This window comes from Cannabis sativa, chromosome 9 (genome assembly GCF_029168945.1).
Source record: "Cannabis sativa cultivar Pink pepper isolate KNU-18-1 chromosome 9, ASM2916894v1, whole genome shotgun sequence".
In the NCBI taxonomy this organism is placed as follows: Eukaryota; Viridiplantae; Streptophyta; class Magnoliopsida; order Rosales; family Cannabaceae; genus Cannabis; species Cannabis sativa.
Window position 1 is genome coordinate 59,543,401 of NC_083609.1, and position 18,741 is coordinate 59,562,141.

The window sequence follows — 18,741 nt, forward strand, 5'->3', positions numbered from 1 at the left end:
CCTGAGACTCATCTAATGTACTACGGAATACATTGCGTGAAAGTACATCACGGGACAAAATCATATCCAAAAAATGTATACGTATTGTTTTTCCTAAAAAAATAGAAAAAAATGTATATATATATTATAGTTATAATATATATTTGTAATAAAAAATAATATTTATGAATATAAAATATTAATTTTAAAGTAATAATTAGGCTAGATTTATTTTTTTTAAAATTAATTTTACTCTTGTCTTAAAAATAATTACGCCCCTATCAGAGTCTACTATTAAGTCTACTATTGATGTAGCTAATGAAGATGTGAAGTTGTGAACCCCAGTTTTTTCATGCCTTTTAATATTATTATGTTGAACTTTTCAATATTATATATTATTGACCTTTTCAAGGACAACTAACTGTAATTTGACTGAAACGGAAGCTCAAATTTAATATAAACTATTTAATCGGATCTTCGGCTACCAATTTAGTGTCTCAAATTAACAAATAAACAAATGAGATAATGTTTCCAAAAAAAAAAGAAATAATAAACAAATGAGATACGTTACTTTCTTATGTCTTTTACCTTTTTTTATTGTGTTGTATTTTGTTCACTAACAGTTCACATTTTTCAAAATTTTGATGTAATATAAAAAAAATACAGACTTTTATATGGGTTGAGAATATTTTTTTTTTTGTTTTTGAGATGGGTGTTGAGAATTTATTCAACAGTGATATAAATGTTATTTTTATGTTTAAGGTAAATAGAAATATAGTACCATGGATTTTTTATAGGGATGAACAATTAACAAATTAACTCTATAGATGACTATTAGCTAAGAGGATTCTTTTTTTTAAAAAAAAAAATTAATAATGACAAACCCATGTAACGAATGCTGGATTTTTGATCTACCCATTTCAAAAGAAAAAAGAAATGACTGAGCTAACTAAAGTGCTTTCAATACAAATCAAATCTTTTTTTTTTTCTTTAAAGAAAGGCATTTGTATTAATGAGAAAGTTAGACGAAATAGGTCCGAAAATAATAGTTTTGTGTGAAAGAAAAATAATAGTTTTAAGATAATATATGGATTTTAACAACTATAAATATTATCCTTTATTAAAAATACTTTTATAATACTTAAATTAATTAATAATTTTCTACACTATCTATTAATCAAATTCGTACCATGCCTAAAGGCGGTTTGTACGGTTGTAACCATGAACCCACTGACAGTGGCATATTTGTTATTTTAATTGTTAGAAAAAGAATAACATCTCACGTTTTTGATGTAAAACCATGAACCCACTGACAGTGGCATATTTGTGTGTAAATTCAACTCTTTCTCCGAGTTTCATTAATTCAAGTGAAATTAATTAAGTTTTGTGGCCTATCTTATTTCAAAGGCTGAACACGTGTAAATTTTAACACTCAATTAGCTGCCACCCACCTGTAACAAAAATAGAGTCTACACTCATCCATTCCAATTCCATATATATTTTTTTTAGGGGTGTTCGCGGTGCGGGTGGTGCGGTTTTTGACTATTTTTTCAAACTAACCCGCACATGCGGTTTTTCAAATTTCCCAAACTGTACCCGCACCGCGAAATTAAAAACCCGCAAAAACCGCACCGTAAAAAATAGTGCGGTGCAGTGTGGTTTTTGTGGTTTATGCGGTTTGGACTATCACTAAATAATTAAATTATCACAAATACAACAAACTTTGAGCAAAACTTGTCAAAATACCATAAGACTTGAAAATAAATATGAAAAAAAATTAAGTGTCAACAATACAATAATTAGTAGATTTTAAGTTTTTTTTTTTTTTTTTTGAAAGAATAGTAGACTTTAAGTTGAATATTCACGTATTCGACCTAAATAAATATAAAAATTGGTATTTTTATAATATGCGGTGCGGTGCGGTTTGAACCCCATATTAACAATTTAAAACCGCAAACCGCACCGCACCGCGCGGTTTAGGAAAAATTCAAACCTCGACCGCACCGCAAAGAATTTCAAACCGCATTTTTTTTTGCGGTGCGAGCGGTTTGAGCGGTTTGGGCGGTTTGATGAACACCCGTAATTTTTTTTTTTGTTATATTTGTTTAATATTTTAATTTAACGTTACAAAATGCACTGACATTATTTCTAATTGGATTGATGCTAAAATATTATTTTAATGATAACATCGTTATTTTAATACTCGAGAAATGATAAATCGGAGATGTTATCGAAAGAGAATTGCTAAAATTAAAATTGGTGTTTAGTATAATTTTTTAATTTAATTAAATACTGAGTTTTATATAATTTTTTTTTAAAAAATAAATCATCAATTTATTAATTGCAATCATGTAAGATTACATTTAGGAAATCAGAAGTAACATGATAATGTTGACCAAAAGTCATTCACTCATTTATTTTGATGATAAACAAATATTTGATTATTATTTGTTACTAATCTTTTCTTGATCATTTTGCAAGCAAGTTCACAGAGTATCTATATTTGCTCGGTAAAGTCAAACATAATCAAAGAAGTAGATTCAACAAGTATATAAACTACTTCATACTTCATAAGAGCAAAAGATTCATCAAGGGATCAACAACTCAAGACCCTATTCAAAAGAGGTCTTTAAAAGTCTAAAAGTCAAAAGTCAACCCGAAAGTCAAAGTCAAAGTCAACTCTCGGGAAAAAGTCAACTTTGGATCAAAACATGCAAATCAAGTTAGGAAGCTCATCTACATCAAGACTACAAACAATCAAATGGTATAAATTTATTTTAGTCTTGTTAAAGTGATTTGCATAGTATACTAGGGTTTATAAGTACAAGTTTTGGCCCACTCACTAACTTGTGCAACAAGTTTTCTCACACGATAATCTAAAATTTTTTTTTGAATTTTTAAATCACATTTTGTTTAACTAAGAGAACAAAATTGGAATTTTTGAAATCGGATAATCGAGTAAAGAGTTATGCGCGTTTTAGTGCCGAAAAATGCAAGTTTTGAACCTGCCTGATTTTCGGCCTACCTATTGAAAATAGGTAGTCCGTTTTTTGTAGATAGGTAGTCCGTTTTAAAATAGGTAGTCCGTTTTTCCCAGGATTCTTTTTGAAAAATGTGCTAATGGCTATAAACGGCTAGTTTTTGTTCCTACACTATATAAACTTGTTTTCCACTCAAAAATTAAGGTTGGTTGAGCTTCTATTCATCATATAACATCATTCTAAGTGTTCTAAACTAAAGAGTTATCATCTTTTCATAAACACACCAACCACACACACTTGAGCCAAACTTGTTCTTATCTTCTCTAGTGTGCTTGCAATTCTCTCTAGGATTTTACTTTGTTTTCCATCTTATTAGAGAGAGTTTGCTTTGTATTTCAAAATTACATATTCATTGTATTAAGAGGTGAGGTTGGCACCGGTAGAAAAACAACTCGGTTGTAGGTGAGGTTGACACCGATTTAGTAAACAACCCGAGAAAAGTGAGATTGGCACTTCAACAATCCGGCGAGGTTGATAGTCCTTGGAAGAAAACTATTGTGAGAGGTTTGGGAAAAACCTTGGTGAAAAATTCCCCGGTTGTAAGGGTTAGTCAAGCCCGTTAACTTGGCTCGATATTGGAACTCAAAGCTAGGTCCATAGCTTTGAAGACCAAGGACGTAGGTGGCATAGTTCTACCGAACCTTGTAAAAATCGAGAGTTTGCATTTTCTAATCCTTAAACTCTTTACTTTACAAGTTTGATTATTTGTCATAATATATTGCTTGCCATATTACTTGCTTTTATTTGATTAAGTGGCTAATTGCTTAATTTTGTGTTAAAAGTTTTGATTTACGGAAATTAGTATAAATTTCCAATTCACCCCCCCTCTTGGAAACATATCTTGGGCTAACAGATAACTTGTGATAATACGATCAGCAACAGAATAGGATGCTCTAGCCAAAAAATGAACAACCCTATTCGCAGACCATTTAACAAAAAGAACCGAAACTCCAATTAACTCCTCTAAAAGAGTTTTACAATCAGAAATAACACTTCCAAAATAAGGCACCATTTCAAGAGGACTCTGAATTGCTTGCACAACAGTGAGGCTATCAGTTTCAACAATTATATTCTGCCAAGATTTCTTCTTTATCCAACTTAACGCCTCTCTAACCCCCATCACCTCAGCCATTTCTGGTGCAACTAACCCAGGCCGACAACAAGAAACAGTCTCCACCGAAGCCCCCGACGAATCACGAGCCACACAGACAAAGCTGTGCACACCTGGAGCTGCAAAGAGGGCTGCATCGACATTTATTTTCAAAGTACCTGTTGCTGGTTTGTGCCATATTTCAGCCGCATCAACATCAGTCAAAAATGCAGCCCAAGGAACATGTTGTTTATCTTGTGCCTTCTCCCATTGCTCTAAACAATATTGAGCTAAGATTAAAACCCCTGCCACCGTAGGAGCTTTTTTATTCCAAACTACATCATTTCTTATTCTCCACAATGCCCAACATGTCAGAACCAACACTTTCTTTTGGTCCCCATCCAATTTTTGTAGCATACTGTCGAGCCAACCAGGAAAAGTAACCATCTACCTATTATCGACATCAATGCCGGTTTGCAACCAACACGATTTGGAAAACAAACAATCAATTAACAAATGAAATGTAGTCTCCTTGTCTAATTTGCACAACGGACAACAGTCATTCACATTTACATGTTTCGTCCTTAATTGAACTGTAGTAGGCAAACAATTGGCTGCTGTACGCCAAATAAAATCTTTCACTTTCGGAGGTACTCGAATTTTCCACATTTTGTCCCATAACCCAGTAGAAAGAACCTGCATTTCACCCTCTCGATCTTGTTGCAGAAGCCTATAAGAGCTCTTAACAGAATGAAATCCTAAGCTTTCCAATCTCCAATACCACGCATCATTTTGTCTCCTTGAGTTTAATGGAATACTAAGAATAAGTGCAGCATCTCGAGCATTCATCACATCATTTATTAACTCAACATCCCATTCACTTTGTTCTGGCACCATTAAAGCTTGAACCCTTTGATCAACAAGAGCATGATGTGTGGAAATTATTCTCGGATTGTCCTCATCAGGCAGCCACGTATCAGCTAAGATCCTAGTCATTGAACCATTTCCGATTCGAACTCGTGCCCCTTCCTTTACTAGATCTTTAGCCTCGAAGATACTACGCCATACGAAGCTCGGGTTATTACCCAATTCTGCAGATAAGAAATCACCTCTAGAATAGTATCGTGCCTTAAACAAACGGGCCACAAGGGAATCAGGCCGAGAGAGAAGTCTCCATCCTTGTTTACTAAGTAAACTAACATTGAAATCTCGAAGGTTTCTAAACCCCATGCCTCCTTTTGATTTATGTAAAGTCAGACGGTCCCATCTCTTCCAGTGAATACCTTTGCTATCTTTCGACGAAGACTTCCATCAGAAATTACACATCATCTGCTCCATTTCGTTACAAATTTCCTTAGTTAGCAAGAACACATTCATTACATAACTTGGAAGTGATTGAGCAACCGTTTTGATAAGTAGCTCCTTGCCCGCTTTGGACAAGTAACGACCTTCCCATCCTTGAATCTTCTTTCTCAATCTTTCCTTAAGAAAGCCCAACAAAGCTGTCTTATTTCTCCCCACAATATTAGGCAGACCCAAGTAAGTGCTATTATCTTCTGCCTCAGAAATTCCCATCCTTAAGCATACTCTTGTTCGTTCATCAGCTCTTGTATTAGAACTAAAGAATATGGTAGATTTATTCACATTAATCTACTGCCCTGAAGCCTGCTGAAACCAACACAATAATTCCATAACATTACAAGCAGTCTCCTCATTTGCCTTACAAAAGACGTAAGTGTCATTCGTAAAAAACATGTGTGATATTATAGGGGCTCCCCTCGCTACCTTACAACCTCGAATCTTCCCCAATCTCTCATAATTTTTAATCAAAAGTGAGAGCCCTTCCGCACACAAAATAAAAAGATAAGGGGATAAAGGGTCACCTTGTCTCAAACCTCTCGAAGGGATAATGGGACCAATATCTTGACCACTTGCAATAATTTTATACGAGACCGAAGAGACACACCTCATAACCAACATAATCCAGTGATCACTAAACCTCAACTTCCTCAACATGGATTGAAGGAAACCACATTCAACGCGGTCATATGCCTTACGCATATCCATTTTCACTGCCATAAAGCCATCCTTTCCCGACCCCTTTCTATTCAAATAATGCATAAGCTCAAAGGAAATGAAGATATTATCCGTTATTAAGAGCCCAGGCAGAAAAGCACTTTGAGTCTCTGATATAACATTCGGGAGTACCCCCTTTAACCTATTGGCCATAACTTTGGAAACAATTTTATAAATGACATTACATAAAGCTATAGGCCTTAAGTCACTCATAGTTTCTGGAGAAGACTTCTTAGGGATCAAAACAATATTCGTATCTTTTAAAAAATCAAGGGAATTCACCAAACATAAAAAAATGTTGGACTAACCAAACCACATCCGTTTCGACCACCTCCCAAAATTTTTGATAGAATCCCGGATTAAGACCATCTGGCACTGGCGACTTGTTAAGATGCATTTGGAACACCGCTTTTCACACCTCATCCGCCTCCACTGGAGCTGTCAACCCCACATTCTGATCCTCCGATCCGAGACAACACCATCAACACAAGCAATGACCCTTTCCCAATTCGAATTAGAAGCAGTGAACAACTCGCAAAAGTAATCTGCCATTAATTTAAGAAAATAATTTTACAAAATATCACTTATTAAAAATATTATATAACATTAGTACCTAATATATATATATTAGTTAGTTATCATATATATATATAATAAAAAATAATATCTATATACATAATATTAGATTTATTCAAGTAGATTGTATAATGGATTACAAGTTAAGGTTTAAATTTCACATTAGAGTTTTATTCTTTTTCTAGGTTTATTTTTACCTTCTACTTTAAAAGAAATTACGTCCACTCACTGGTTGACCACTGTACAGTGGTTCTTAGCCTGAAATATTACTTTAATTTTTAAATTAGTTTAAGTGATTTTTATTATATTTTTTTTTATAATTTTTATGTATATTTATCAATTTCTTAAAAATGATTTGATAGTAAATACGCAATGCATTAAAACATTAGTCTTCTTTATAGCTACAACAAATATTTAGGTATTTAAATATTTTAATTAACCAACTCTAATTATAATTACATATCTTTTCTTAAAAAATATATATATATATATTTTTACATATTTATTTTTCCAACAAGCATAGAGTCTTACATGGTTTTCTCTAACGCGTTTAGTAGGAAAATATTTTGAAGTGACTTAGTCCCACATGGACTGTGCATGAATTTTGAGCTTGGCTAAACCAAATATAACGTGGCCATGTCCTTCATAAATTTTTAACGACAGATAAAAGATTCCTCTTATTGGGTTCTGCGAGAGGTGCTTAAATTACTCAGGTAATTAGTTTTTATTTATTTATTTATTGCTATTTCAATTTATATTATAATAATAGCATTTATATTTATTTATTTTTTTTGTTTAATTTTTATGGGATAATTTTATTATACATTAATTTGTATAAATATTAGTTTAATATTTTATATTTATAAGTAGAGATGAACAAGTTAAATCAGTAATTACCTTATACATTAAAATTTAAATATTTATTAGTAATATTTTCTTTTTGATCAAGAAAAGGGACTGATGCTGACCCTTTATCTCATCAATGTTGGCCAAGCCAAGACCTACGAGGTAGATGGCCGCACCAGATTCAGTTCGAATCACTCACTCGTAGACTCAATTTTCTTACTAAACAAACAGTACTGGTAAGAAAATAGTTTGCTAATTTTCTTTCTCATCTTTTTGAATAATCTATATCGATGCAAAATCTGTGCAGTGTTAATCGATCTCTTGTTTCATGTTTTGAGAAATATTTCATACGTAATGTATTTGCAAAAGTTTTCTTAAACATAAATAGTATTTCATTTTCCTCACTGTCTTTGAGGAGGTCAAGCAGGTACAAATCGAGACATACATTAATGCAAAAGTAGCGATATATTAATGAGCATTCCTACATTATATAGGTCACTCACTCTCTATGATTGGTTAACGATATTTTGTAAAGTACTTCCTTAAATTTTATAAAACTCCTATACTTAATCATACCAATAAAGGTATAATACTGAGAAAGGAGCTGGGCAGTGATGCTTTTTAACAACTCACTTTTCTCGGTGTTATACAGTTATTATTGAAATTAAGTATTGAGTTAAGAAAATATTTTTAAAAAATATCTCTAACCAATCGAGAGAAGATGCTGACTTACAGCAATACTCTATTTATATATTCCTCTTACTAATAATGAAGAGTACTATTACACAAACAAATACTGATCTAACCCGAATTTTACTAAAATAGAATTGGTGTTATACGACGCTCTTGATGATGATTATCACTGTTGTTGTGCCCTACGAACGCGGGTACGGTTATGGTTAGGTCCATCAGTGCAAGCTGGAGGACCTCCCCATGTCTGCCCAGTAAACTCATTATCTGGCTGCGAAGATGCCACACTCGTAGCCACTGTCGGAGCAGCCGGAGGAGTTGCTGGTGATGCCGAGGATCCTTTACAACAATTCCCCATATTCGAATCTATATATATACGTAAGAAGGAATCTATATATACTAAGAAGTCTTTGTGTACTCTTTGAGTGCACAAAGCAAATATATGTGCGTGTGTATTTTAGATATGAAAGAAATTCATTGGGTGTGGACCTCTTATATAGGGGATAGGTTGGGGTAAGTTGAAAAATACTATTTTTATTTACCCTGAGATAATAAAGTCACATGGAGAGTATTTTTTTGAAGTGACTTAGGCAAAATTAGTATTGAAGAGGTAAATATGATAAATTTTAAAAAAGAGAGTTAAAATAAAAGGTAAATATCATTTTGTACTCTGTGTTTACAAAAGTTATTAATTTGGACCTTGTTATTAATTGCACCCGGTTAGTAAAAACGGTTATATCAAGTACATACTATATTTTTAGTCTATACAAAATTTGCAGGTGATTAAATTTTGTCAGTTAACATGATAATATATGTGTGAAAATAGTTTCTCTTTTAATCAATTAATAGATTATATATTATTGTTTTACTGCGTGACTGGACACGCAAATCAGTCTATGCGTGATTGAATCGTCAGCCTCGTCGGCCTTATATGTATATATATTAAAATATTTACACAACTGGGGACAACAGCAATTAGACTCACTAAAATCTTGACCTTTGACTTTAATTTGCATAGACACAAAACTGCCACGCGCACATACAACACACCGCTTTTCAATTATTTCTTGAATTATTTTCTTATTAGATAATGAACAAAATTAGGGCAAAGAGTTCTTGCGGAAATGATCAAACACAATTCACAAGAAAAAGAGTCAGAATAACAAGCAGAAACAAGTGGAGAAGAGGGAGAAAATTATATATATGATTTTAGTAAAAAAAAAAAAAGAAAGTAGCATTAATATTAGGAAACGTTTCCAATACCATATATACCATATTAATATGTGGACCCCAATATTAATTTATACCAATAGTAATGTGTCACTTTTTATAATATTTGGCATTATAAAAAAAGATATGAGCATTGTTATTAGTCACCAGTAGTGTTTAGCACATTCTCGATATGTCACGTTCTAATTGACTAGCGATACTCCTTAAAAATTGTTATATTAAATTATATAGGACTCAATATTTAGTTGGATTAATAGCGATATTCACACATAGGAGGGTGCTAGACACCACTGATGTCCTTTAGCATTTCTCAAAAGAAATATCTTATCTACTTTCGGTGAGAGAGAGAGAGAGGAGAGGTCTAGAGTCGGCATGAAGAGAGGGGAAGTCGGGGGTGGGGATCATGTCTCCTGCATAAATAAGTTTGTGTCATGGCGGCCGGTCTCATATTTTGAAAGATCCACAATAATATAGGTCGTGTCATATTAGTCCATAAAAAATATAGGCCATACCCATTTTTGATAAATGTGTATCTATTTTTTTTGTAGGGGTCAAACTCGAATTTCATTTTTTACTATTTATTTTTACAATTAATTTTTTTTTTGAGGAAGAACTTGTGCTTCATTAGAATAAACCAGAAAATACAAAGCCAACAAGTTAAAGGGATGGCAAAGAACCATTCCAAACTAACTCATTAATATCTAATCCTAATCCTAATTTTGCAACCCAATAAGCCAATTGATTAGAATCCATATACACATGCTCAACTTTAAATTTAAGACTGAAAGATAACAAGTTCTTAATACCCACTAAAATATCATCCAGAGGACTAGCATTCCAATTACAAGAATTAAATTTATCCACTATAGTTTTACAATCTGTCTTTAAAACATCCATTGGAAGATGAAGCAGCTGAACCCATTGAATAGCATGATAAATTGCCTTTGCTTCAGCTATGATTGCAGGGATACCTCCAATACAAGGCTTAGCTACACCAGCTTTCACAAAACCAGAATCATCAGCCACCACAATACCATAGCTATGTTTTTGACCACGAACATCAATGGCATCATCAATATAAACCTGCAAAGAAGATCCAGAAGCACCATCCGAGACCCTGCTTGGAGCCTGAGCTGCAACACTATAAGGCTGAATATTTTGCTGGGCATCAAGATACTGAAAAAAATAAATGACACTCCAATCAAAGATATCAGCAGCATGTATAACAGTATTACGGTGTATGTAATTGTTTCTTTGATTCCACAAGGCCCACAGAAAGCAAAACAAAATGCTAAGATAATTTTTATCCAAAGCCTCAAAAGAACACAGCAAAAAATCAGTGATATCAAGATGTTTATACTTATGATAATGATCCACAAACCTTGATGATTTCCAAGCCTTTCTCAATCTGGAACACCCTAGCAGAGCATGATGAACCGTCTCAGGACTATTCTTACAAAAAGAACAAAGTGGGGAATCAATAATATGCTTAGCAAAAAGAGTGGAAGCAACAGGAATAGTATGAGACACAACTCTCCACATAAAGTGCTTGATTTTTGGAGGGGCTTTATGTAACGCCCTTACTTACGTAAAATAAGATGCCATAAATAAACTGGCGTTAAGATACTAATGTTGCCTTTATAAAAAAAATAACAATTTTCAAAACATGGGTACCCAGTTGAAAATAAAGTATTACCACTTAGGGAAAAGTAATAGAAGATTTAAACGACAACATCCTCGATAAGTTTAATAAATTAAAAAAAAAAAACTTTCAGCGGAAGATGGCCAAGACCACACGCAGTTACATGATCACACGAGATACACCCCATGCTGCCCAGACTCAACTTGTCACCGAAAGCTTACAGGCTTACTTATCTGCACATAGGGGGTAAATAAGGGGTGAGCTGCAAAGCCCAATAAGGAAAAACAAAATACTATGTACCAACATTCACACATCATAGCACAAACATATACATCAAACATACAACAAACTAATCATAAGTATAAATAGAGGCAGCCACACAAATACTGAAATACCACACACTCACACTCCAGCTTCCATACAAATCTGGAGTGTCTTACGTTCTTAACCAGAACGCAGTATCAATAACCAGTGCACCCTTACGTACACTGCCTCACTTACCACATCACCATACATGTGTGGTTTCCAACCACTTCCAAGTACCTGGAACATGATTAAACAACCATATACAATCCATCGACAAAACACTAATATTTCACCGAAATTATCACATTCCACAGTTTCAATACAATTTATTCAAGCAGTCATACTAGGTACTTAAACCATATAAAAAGCAAGTATAAAGTATAATTATTTTTCCTTACCTCAACTCCGCTGTTATTAACTCCTACGATACCTTCTAGGCCCTATAACATTTAACGAAACCCTTAGTCCACCGATAAACTCAATATATTTATTACTCTTACTGTACAGTAACTTTAGCCTAGAATTTTACTTATAAAACGTTTGAATTAGAAGTGATACTGTTCACAAAGTTTTTAGCTAATTGAAAGACCTTTCTAACGGTATAAAGATCATCAAAATCGGAGCTATAACCTAGGAGTTATGCATGTTTTCTCAAAACAGTTTCTTTAAAATCCTGGATCACGCCGATTTCTGAATACAGCCTAAAAATAAAAGTTTTAAAAATAGTTACACCCCGATCTAGACAATACTTTCTTCATAAAAATGTAGCTATTTTTCTAAGCTTTAAAACGAGATAAAGATCTTTTAAAATGGATCAAAAGTGAGAGAGATATTGAATTTTTACTGAAGACACTTTTTCTGAAATAAAACTTAAAACGAAATATCATAACCGAGTAAAGATACTAACTTTTGACTGGTAAGAACTCCGAATTAGGGAAAGGTTTATTCAAAGAAAATATGGATTATTGAATTATCTTTCTAACAGTACAAGAATCGCTTGAAAATAATAGATATCGAGAGAGATATTACACTTTTACTAAGACAATATCGAAAAGAAATTTAAAAAAGCTGTAATTCGACAGTCAGTGTAAAACATGAATTTTTTGACATCGAAATAATCAGAATTAGGAAAGAGTTTCTTCATGAAAAATGTAGAACATTAAATTATCTTTAAAACGGTACCTAGATCACTGAAAACGGACATACGAGGAGAGAGATATGGTAGTTTTATGAAAACCTATTTCTCTGAAAACGAAAATAAAACATACTTACGAAAAACCTACATCCAACCCCAACATTAAGAGAGTAAAAGTTTTTACCTTAGAAATCGAATACTGTGATAGAGGCTTCAATTTATGCTATGCTGTAATTTGGTGTGATAGAGGCTATGAGAGATTTAGGAATTATCTAAGTAGAGAGAAAGAAGTAGAGAATGAAATTTGTGTTCATCGTTTCATTGAATGGTAAAACCATATCGTATATATTCAACTGATTAGATAAAATCTAGGAATTTAAAATTTAAACTCAGCTATACCTTTTTTTTTTTTTTAAGGAATAAAATATTGATTAATTACTAATATAAAATTCCTCATAATATATATATATTTTATTATCAAGCTTATACAAAATATATATATTCCTATTATAAATACCACTAGTCTTATTTATTTAATAAACCTATACGTGTAAAATAGTATACTAATTTTTATCTATATTCCTATTACATGTATAACAAATCTTATCACTTAATCATACAACTATTTACTAATAACTTATTCTCTAATATAATTAATATTAATTAATACTTAATCTAATTAACTATATAATTGTACTTAGCAAATACCAATAATATTCATATTTTATTTAATGCAACAATAACATATCAAAACACACAATAATATACCAAAAATAATATACTTGTACTGGATATTACACTTTAGAATGCCAATTTTTATTCCAAAACTTCCTAGAAGTCACAGTAGATGAGGAAGATGGGATATCCTGAGTAGAGAGAGCCAAATGATAGGCTGACTTAATAGTAAAAAGACCAGAGCTTTCTCTAGACCAAATGATATCATCTTTATCAGAGAAACCAGTGATTGGAACTTCAAGGATATCCTGAATATCCGACTCATAAAAATGACTTCTAAACTTACTAGAATCCCAATACCCAGAATTTGAAATAAAAAAAGAAAGCTTAGATGAAGGAGGCAGATTACCATCTCTATAGCAAAGATATTTGTTATTGGGGAGCCAATGATCACCAATGGTTAAAATATTCTCTCCATCCCCAATCTTCCAAATTAGACCCGAAGCCATCAAATCTCTTTCCCAAAGGATGCTCCTCCAAGCATAAAAAGGGTTATGACCAGGGACAACTTCCAAGATAGAAGAATTTGGAAAGTATCTGGATCTTGCCTTATATAGGTAAAACCAGTACCCTCTAGGGATGACTCTTGAAAGATCCATGATCATAACCCTAGCAATAGCCGAAGTAGCCCCCATGATGAAAAAATCGTGATGATCTTCATCCGCCTCCATCTTACAGTTTCCAATGGCCAAATAGAAGATGAAAAGATGGTTTTTAATGCTAAGATGCAAAAACCATCATGAGAAATGACTAACAGAGAAGATGAAAGGGAAAAAATGGCACCAGGAGCAATAAATGTTCCAAGTAAAACAAACAGGATTGGAAAGAGAAACAACAAAAGACTCAGAGAAATTAATACCCACATTTATTGCTGTAAGACACCGAGTAGACAGGAAATGAGAAGAAAAACCACCACATGAACAATATGGGTGGACCAAAGTCCCCATAGTAGGGACCAGAGTTCGACCAAAAGAGAAGAGAGTTCGCATTCTTACCATTTTTACAATTAATTGGTTAATCAATAAATCATGTTTATATTTTAGTTTTAATTGTTTTTATATTATTTTTCATCAATATTTATTGTATTATTTCTTAACCACTATTTGATTAGTTAGTTCTTCATTAACTAACTCAATGTAAAATATGACAACGATTATATTGAGCCTATTGGTCTATATAAAAGAGGACTATTCATCTCTTTAAACGTGTTTTCTGACAATCAAGTAGCTTAGCAAGATAATTATTCCTGATTAAATGAGTATTGCTAAGTGTTTTTATGCTATTATGAAATTGAAAGCTGATTTTTCCAAATGTAATTTTCATTTTGTTAATCATAGTAACATTGCTTGTGTGGATTTTAGTTGACTGTCCCTGAAAAACGAAAAAAATTGGAATAAAATGTATAAGTATTTTAATTAATTGTTTTCTTAAAAAAATTTGAGAAAAAATATATATTTACAACATATATTTATAGGAACGTGATTTTGTCCCGTGATGTACAGTAGCCGTTAGATGGGGGAGTTATTTGATCTGAGGGCTGGGGTTGATCTAGGGGTAATTAGGGTTAAAAAATGGTAACGTACCCTGAGACCCATCTAATGTACCCTGAGACCCATCTAATGTAATACGAAATATATTCCGTAAACGTACATCACGAGACAAAATCGTGTCCCTATATTTATAATAAAAAATTATATTTATGGACATAGTATTAATTTTGATGTAATGAGTAGATTAAATTCATATATGATTGAGGTCTTAAAATTTCAATAAAAGTAACTTTTTTTTAAGTTTAATTTTATTTTTATCTTTAAGAAAAATTACGCCCTTATCACTTTAAATCCCAATATACTAGCTAATGAAGCTAGATGAAACGATATGATAGTTTCACTGTAATGGGAAGGGGTCAACTATTGATCTAGCTAGTAATGAATCATGTGAAGTGAACCCTAGATTTAATATTATGTTGAACTTTTCAATATTATATTATTGACGTTTTCAAGGGCAACTAACTGTAATTTACACTTCTTCTCTATAAATTATATTTATTAATTTATATGTTTTATTAGTTGATGTTGTCACTTATTATCAACTAATGGAATACATTAGTCTTCTTAGACCAAACAAATTTAATAGGCAAGTGGAACAAAAACTATTAGAATACATTATATATATTAATTAAAGCAGTAGAAATATCCCTTATTATGATTAATTATTTATTTATTTTATAATTAAAAATATACAAATTTAAATTAAATAAAAATTAATTTTAGAGATAAATATATAAAAAATTATTTAATATGTAGCTTAATATTATATTCTTACGTATTTTTGAATTAATACATAACGACTTTATAAGTTGTCATTTAAAAGTATTACCATATGCATATAATATTAATTTTTTAAGAATTATTAAAAGATATTATTAGTACTTGATACTTTCATCAATGTTATACTATTATTGTTGTAATTAAATATTTTTTTTTTCAAAATTGTTGTAATTATATATTAAGTTTTATATAACTTAAAAAAAATAATTTTTTAAAAAATATAATTAACTAATTATAAAGTGTCACTTTAATATTAAGCATCACTAGTAATATTTAATGATAATAATTTTTCATTAGACCATGGGTAATTACAACCTATGAGTTCGTGCAAATATCTCTTTTATTTATTTATTTATTTTGTAAAAATATTTCTGTAATTCTAATAATTAATTATTTAGAGGTAAGGTTAATTAAAAAAAAATAATAATAATTAGAGATAAGGAGTGAGTTAGAAGAATGAGAGAGTGAGCCTCTTACCTGTCAAACAAGAACTTTAGTGAGTTTAATATACCAAGATATGTTGACTCTGAAAAGTACGGAAGCTCAAATTTATTAATAAACTATTTAATCTGATCTTCTGATACCAATTTAATGTCTCAATTAACAAATAAACAAAAAAAAAAACATGAGATAATGTTTCCAAAAAAAGAAAAATAATAAACAAATGAGATACGTTACGTTGTTTTCAAAATGATGTAATATAAAAAAACATAGAGACTTTTATATGAGTTGAGAATTTTTTTTGAAATGGGGGTTGAGAATTTATTATTCAACAGTGATATAAATGTCATTTTTGTTTAAGTTAAATAGAAATATAGTACCATGGATTTTTTTAATAAATAAATTAATTAAAAAGCTATAATTTATTAGATATAAAATAATTTGTACAATATTTTTTTTTGAGATTTGTATTATTAAGATTGAAAAAAAATGAAAGTTATTAAAATTGTTGCTTATATTATTAAAATATATAAATGTATACAAAAAAAATCAAAATTTAAAATTTTATATATTTTTATAATTTAATTATCATAAACAACATGCAATTACACATTTACACCCAAATTTATTTTCAAGTTTTTATTAATATAAATAAAGCATTGTAAAATGATGGTAAAAAAAATGAGTTTTGACTTTAGAAATCAATTAATGCTTACTAGTTTCGATAATACAGTTTATATTCTTTCATTTATGATAGCTTAGTATTTTCTCTCTCTCAAAAAAAAAAAAAAAAAAAATACAGTGTTTATTCTTGACCCGATTTATTCGTGTAGTTATTAAATATTATTATTCTTTAAAATAATAATGATATATTTATTAAATCTTTGACTTTAAGTACATTCTTATTTCATTTAGTTACTATATTTTTTTTTACAATGATAAAAATTACATATGATTAATAAAGTAGTAATTTACAGACAGCAGTACTTCCTTAAATTAAGATGCTTTATTTAACTAAAAGATATATTTTGTCAAATTATAAACTGTATAATTCTTATTATAAGTCACATGAGGTAAAACTATCCTTAAAAATTTAGACAATAAAACTATAACTTCCCCAAACAGCACATCCAACTCATTATTAAAGAACATTCTTCCTTTGTTGATAGCTTCAAGAGCGCATCTAAAATAAACAATCAATTGGGCGAAAAATTATCTACAAAATAAATAAATTTATAAAGTAGATTAGCACACTATACAATGATATTGTGAATTTTAAATTAAGAATAAAATTTAATTATTATTTTAACAAGAAAAAATTTATCTTTGAAGTATTTTTCTCTTACTATGTCACCATTGTATCGTAACTAAATTGTTATGTCCAATTAATAGAGCTAAGTCTTTCAAGAAGGAAATATACTAATTAATTAAACTTGCACCATACATAAAATTTGAGAGATTAATCAAACTTAACTAATCAAATCCCAATTAAAATTAACTATTTTACCAAAAAAAAAAAAAATAACAAAACTCAATTAACTAACAAATAAATGATAAAAACAATGATGTAAAATAATAGAAAGAAAATTCTTCTAAAATTATTTGAATATAACTAAAAAGAAGATTTAAAACTTATTTGTGAAAATTGATGATAGCACTCTTTGAAGTTGTGTATATGAGCAAACCAGTCAAAAATATACTACAAACTAGCTAAAATATAGTACACCAAGCCAAATAAAATGGCTCAAACTAACCAAAAAAGTGAAATACTATATCCAAAACTAGTAGAGATCTAATTTTAAATTAAAAATAAAATAGTAAAACTTTTAAGAACCTTAATTAAAATACTAAATATGATCTTATTAAAAAATATATACCAAAAGTATTTCTAACTAGTTATAGACACCTTAAATAATATTTGAATTTAAAAGAAAAACAAGTAAGTATATTATTTTCTATATTTTGTAGATGAGAAATGTTAAAAAGTATCAGTGGTGCTTAGTACTTTTTTATGTGTCAATATTGCTATTGGTCAAACTAAGTAACGAGTTTCTTATAATCAGGGCCGGCCCAAGCATTTTGGGGGCCTTATGCAAAATTTAAAATTAGGCTCTTTTAAAAAAAAAAAATCGTGTACATTAAAATTACAATTCTATTACTAGCATTTTTTTTCATAAATTTTCAATTATAATTTTTTTATTTATGTATATATAATAAGAAAAAAAAAAAAGAAAAAATAGGCCTTTTCTTTAAAAAAAAAATAGGCCTTAAAAAAAATGGGGGCCTTGTGCAATGGCCCAAGTTGCCCAATGCTTGGGCCGACCCTGCTTATAATTTAATATAATAACTTTTAAGGAGTATCATTAGTTAATCGAAAGCCAACAAGTTTAGAAGTATTAAGCATTAATGGTGCCCAATAGTAATGTTCTTTGTAGCATTGCTAATGGTCATTAGTAGTGGCTAATATGTGAGACTGATATTTAATTATATTAATAGTAATATAATATCTAAAAAAGTGCTAAGTAGGGCTGTACATCGGTCGGTTTGGGCGGTTTATCCTATATATTTTCTAACCCAATCTAAAGTTCGGGTTGCTAAAATTTAAGTGCAACCCGCCCAATGTA

General features: G+C 30.7%; 2 protein-coding genes and 1 long non-coding RNA gene across 5 annotated transcripts; 1 reads left to right on the forward strand and 2 right to left on the reverse strand.

Moving 5' to 3' along the window:
- Positions 1-1,411: 1,411 nt before the first annotated feature.
- On the reverse strand, positions 1,412-4,557 carry LOC115724007 (uncharacterized). Its single transcript, XM_061105072.1, has 2 exons — positions 3,872-4,557; positions 1,412-1,430 (listed from the first exon to the last, which is right to left on the reverse strand). Exons 1-2 carry the CDS (start codon positions 4,555-4,557, stop codon positions 1,412-1,414), a joined length of 705 nt encoding a protein of 234 aa, XP_060961055.1.
- A 2,859-nt stretch (positions 4,558-7,416) lies between these two features.
- On the forward strand, positions 7,417-9,060 carry LOC133030746 (uncharacterized). The gene is made up of 3 exons (XR_009684283.1): positions 7,417-7,475; positions 7,717-7,844; positions 8,434-9,060. It is a non-coding gene; the product is annotated as an uncharacterized LOC133030746 (long non-coding RNA).
- Positions 9,061-11,022: 1,962 nt separating this feature from the next.
- Positions 11,023-14,133, reverse strand: LOC133030822 (uncharacterized mitochondrial protein AtMg00310-like). 3 transcript variants are annotated; one of them, XR_009684361.1, is made up of 3 exons: positions 13,696-14,133; positions 11,875-11,916; positions 11,023-11,403 (listed from the first exon to the last, which is right to left on the reverse strand). XR_009684361.1 is itself a non-coding variant. In XM_061103731.1 (2 exons), the coding sequence occupies exons 1-2, from the start codon at positions 14,015-14,017 to the stop codon at positions 11,396-11,398; spliced, it is 330 nt and encodes a 109-aa protein (XP_060959714.1). In that variant the 5' UTR covers positions 14,018-14,133; the 3' UTR covers positions 11,023-11,395. The 3 variants fall into 3 exon arrangements, 1 of the variants encoding a protein (XP_060959714.1); XR_009684362.1 differs by lacking the exon at positions 13,696-14,133 and adding an exon at positions 12,796-12,971; XM_061103731.1 differs by lacking the exon at positions 11,875-11,916.
- Positions 14,134-18,741: the final 4,608 nt, after the last annotated feature.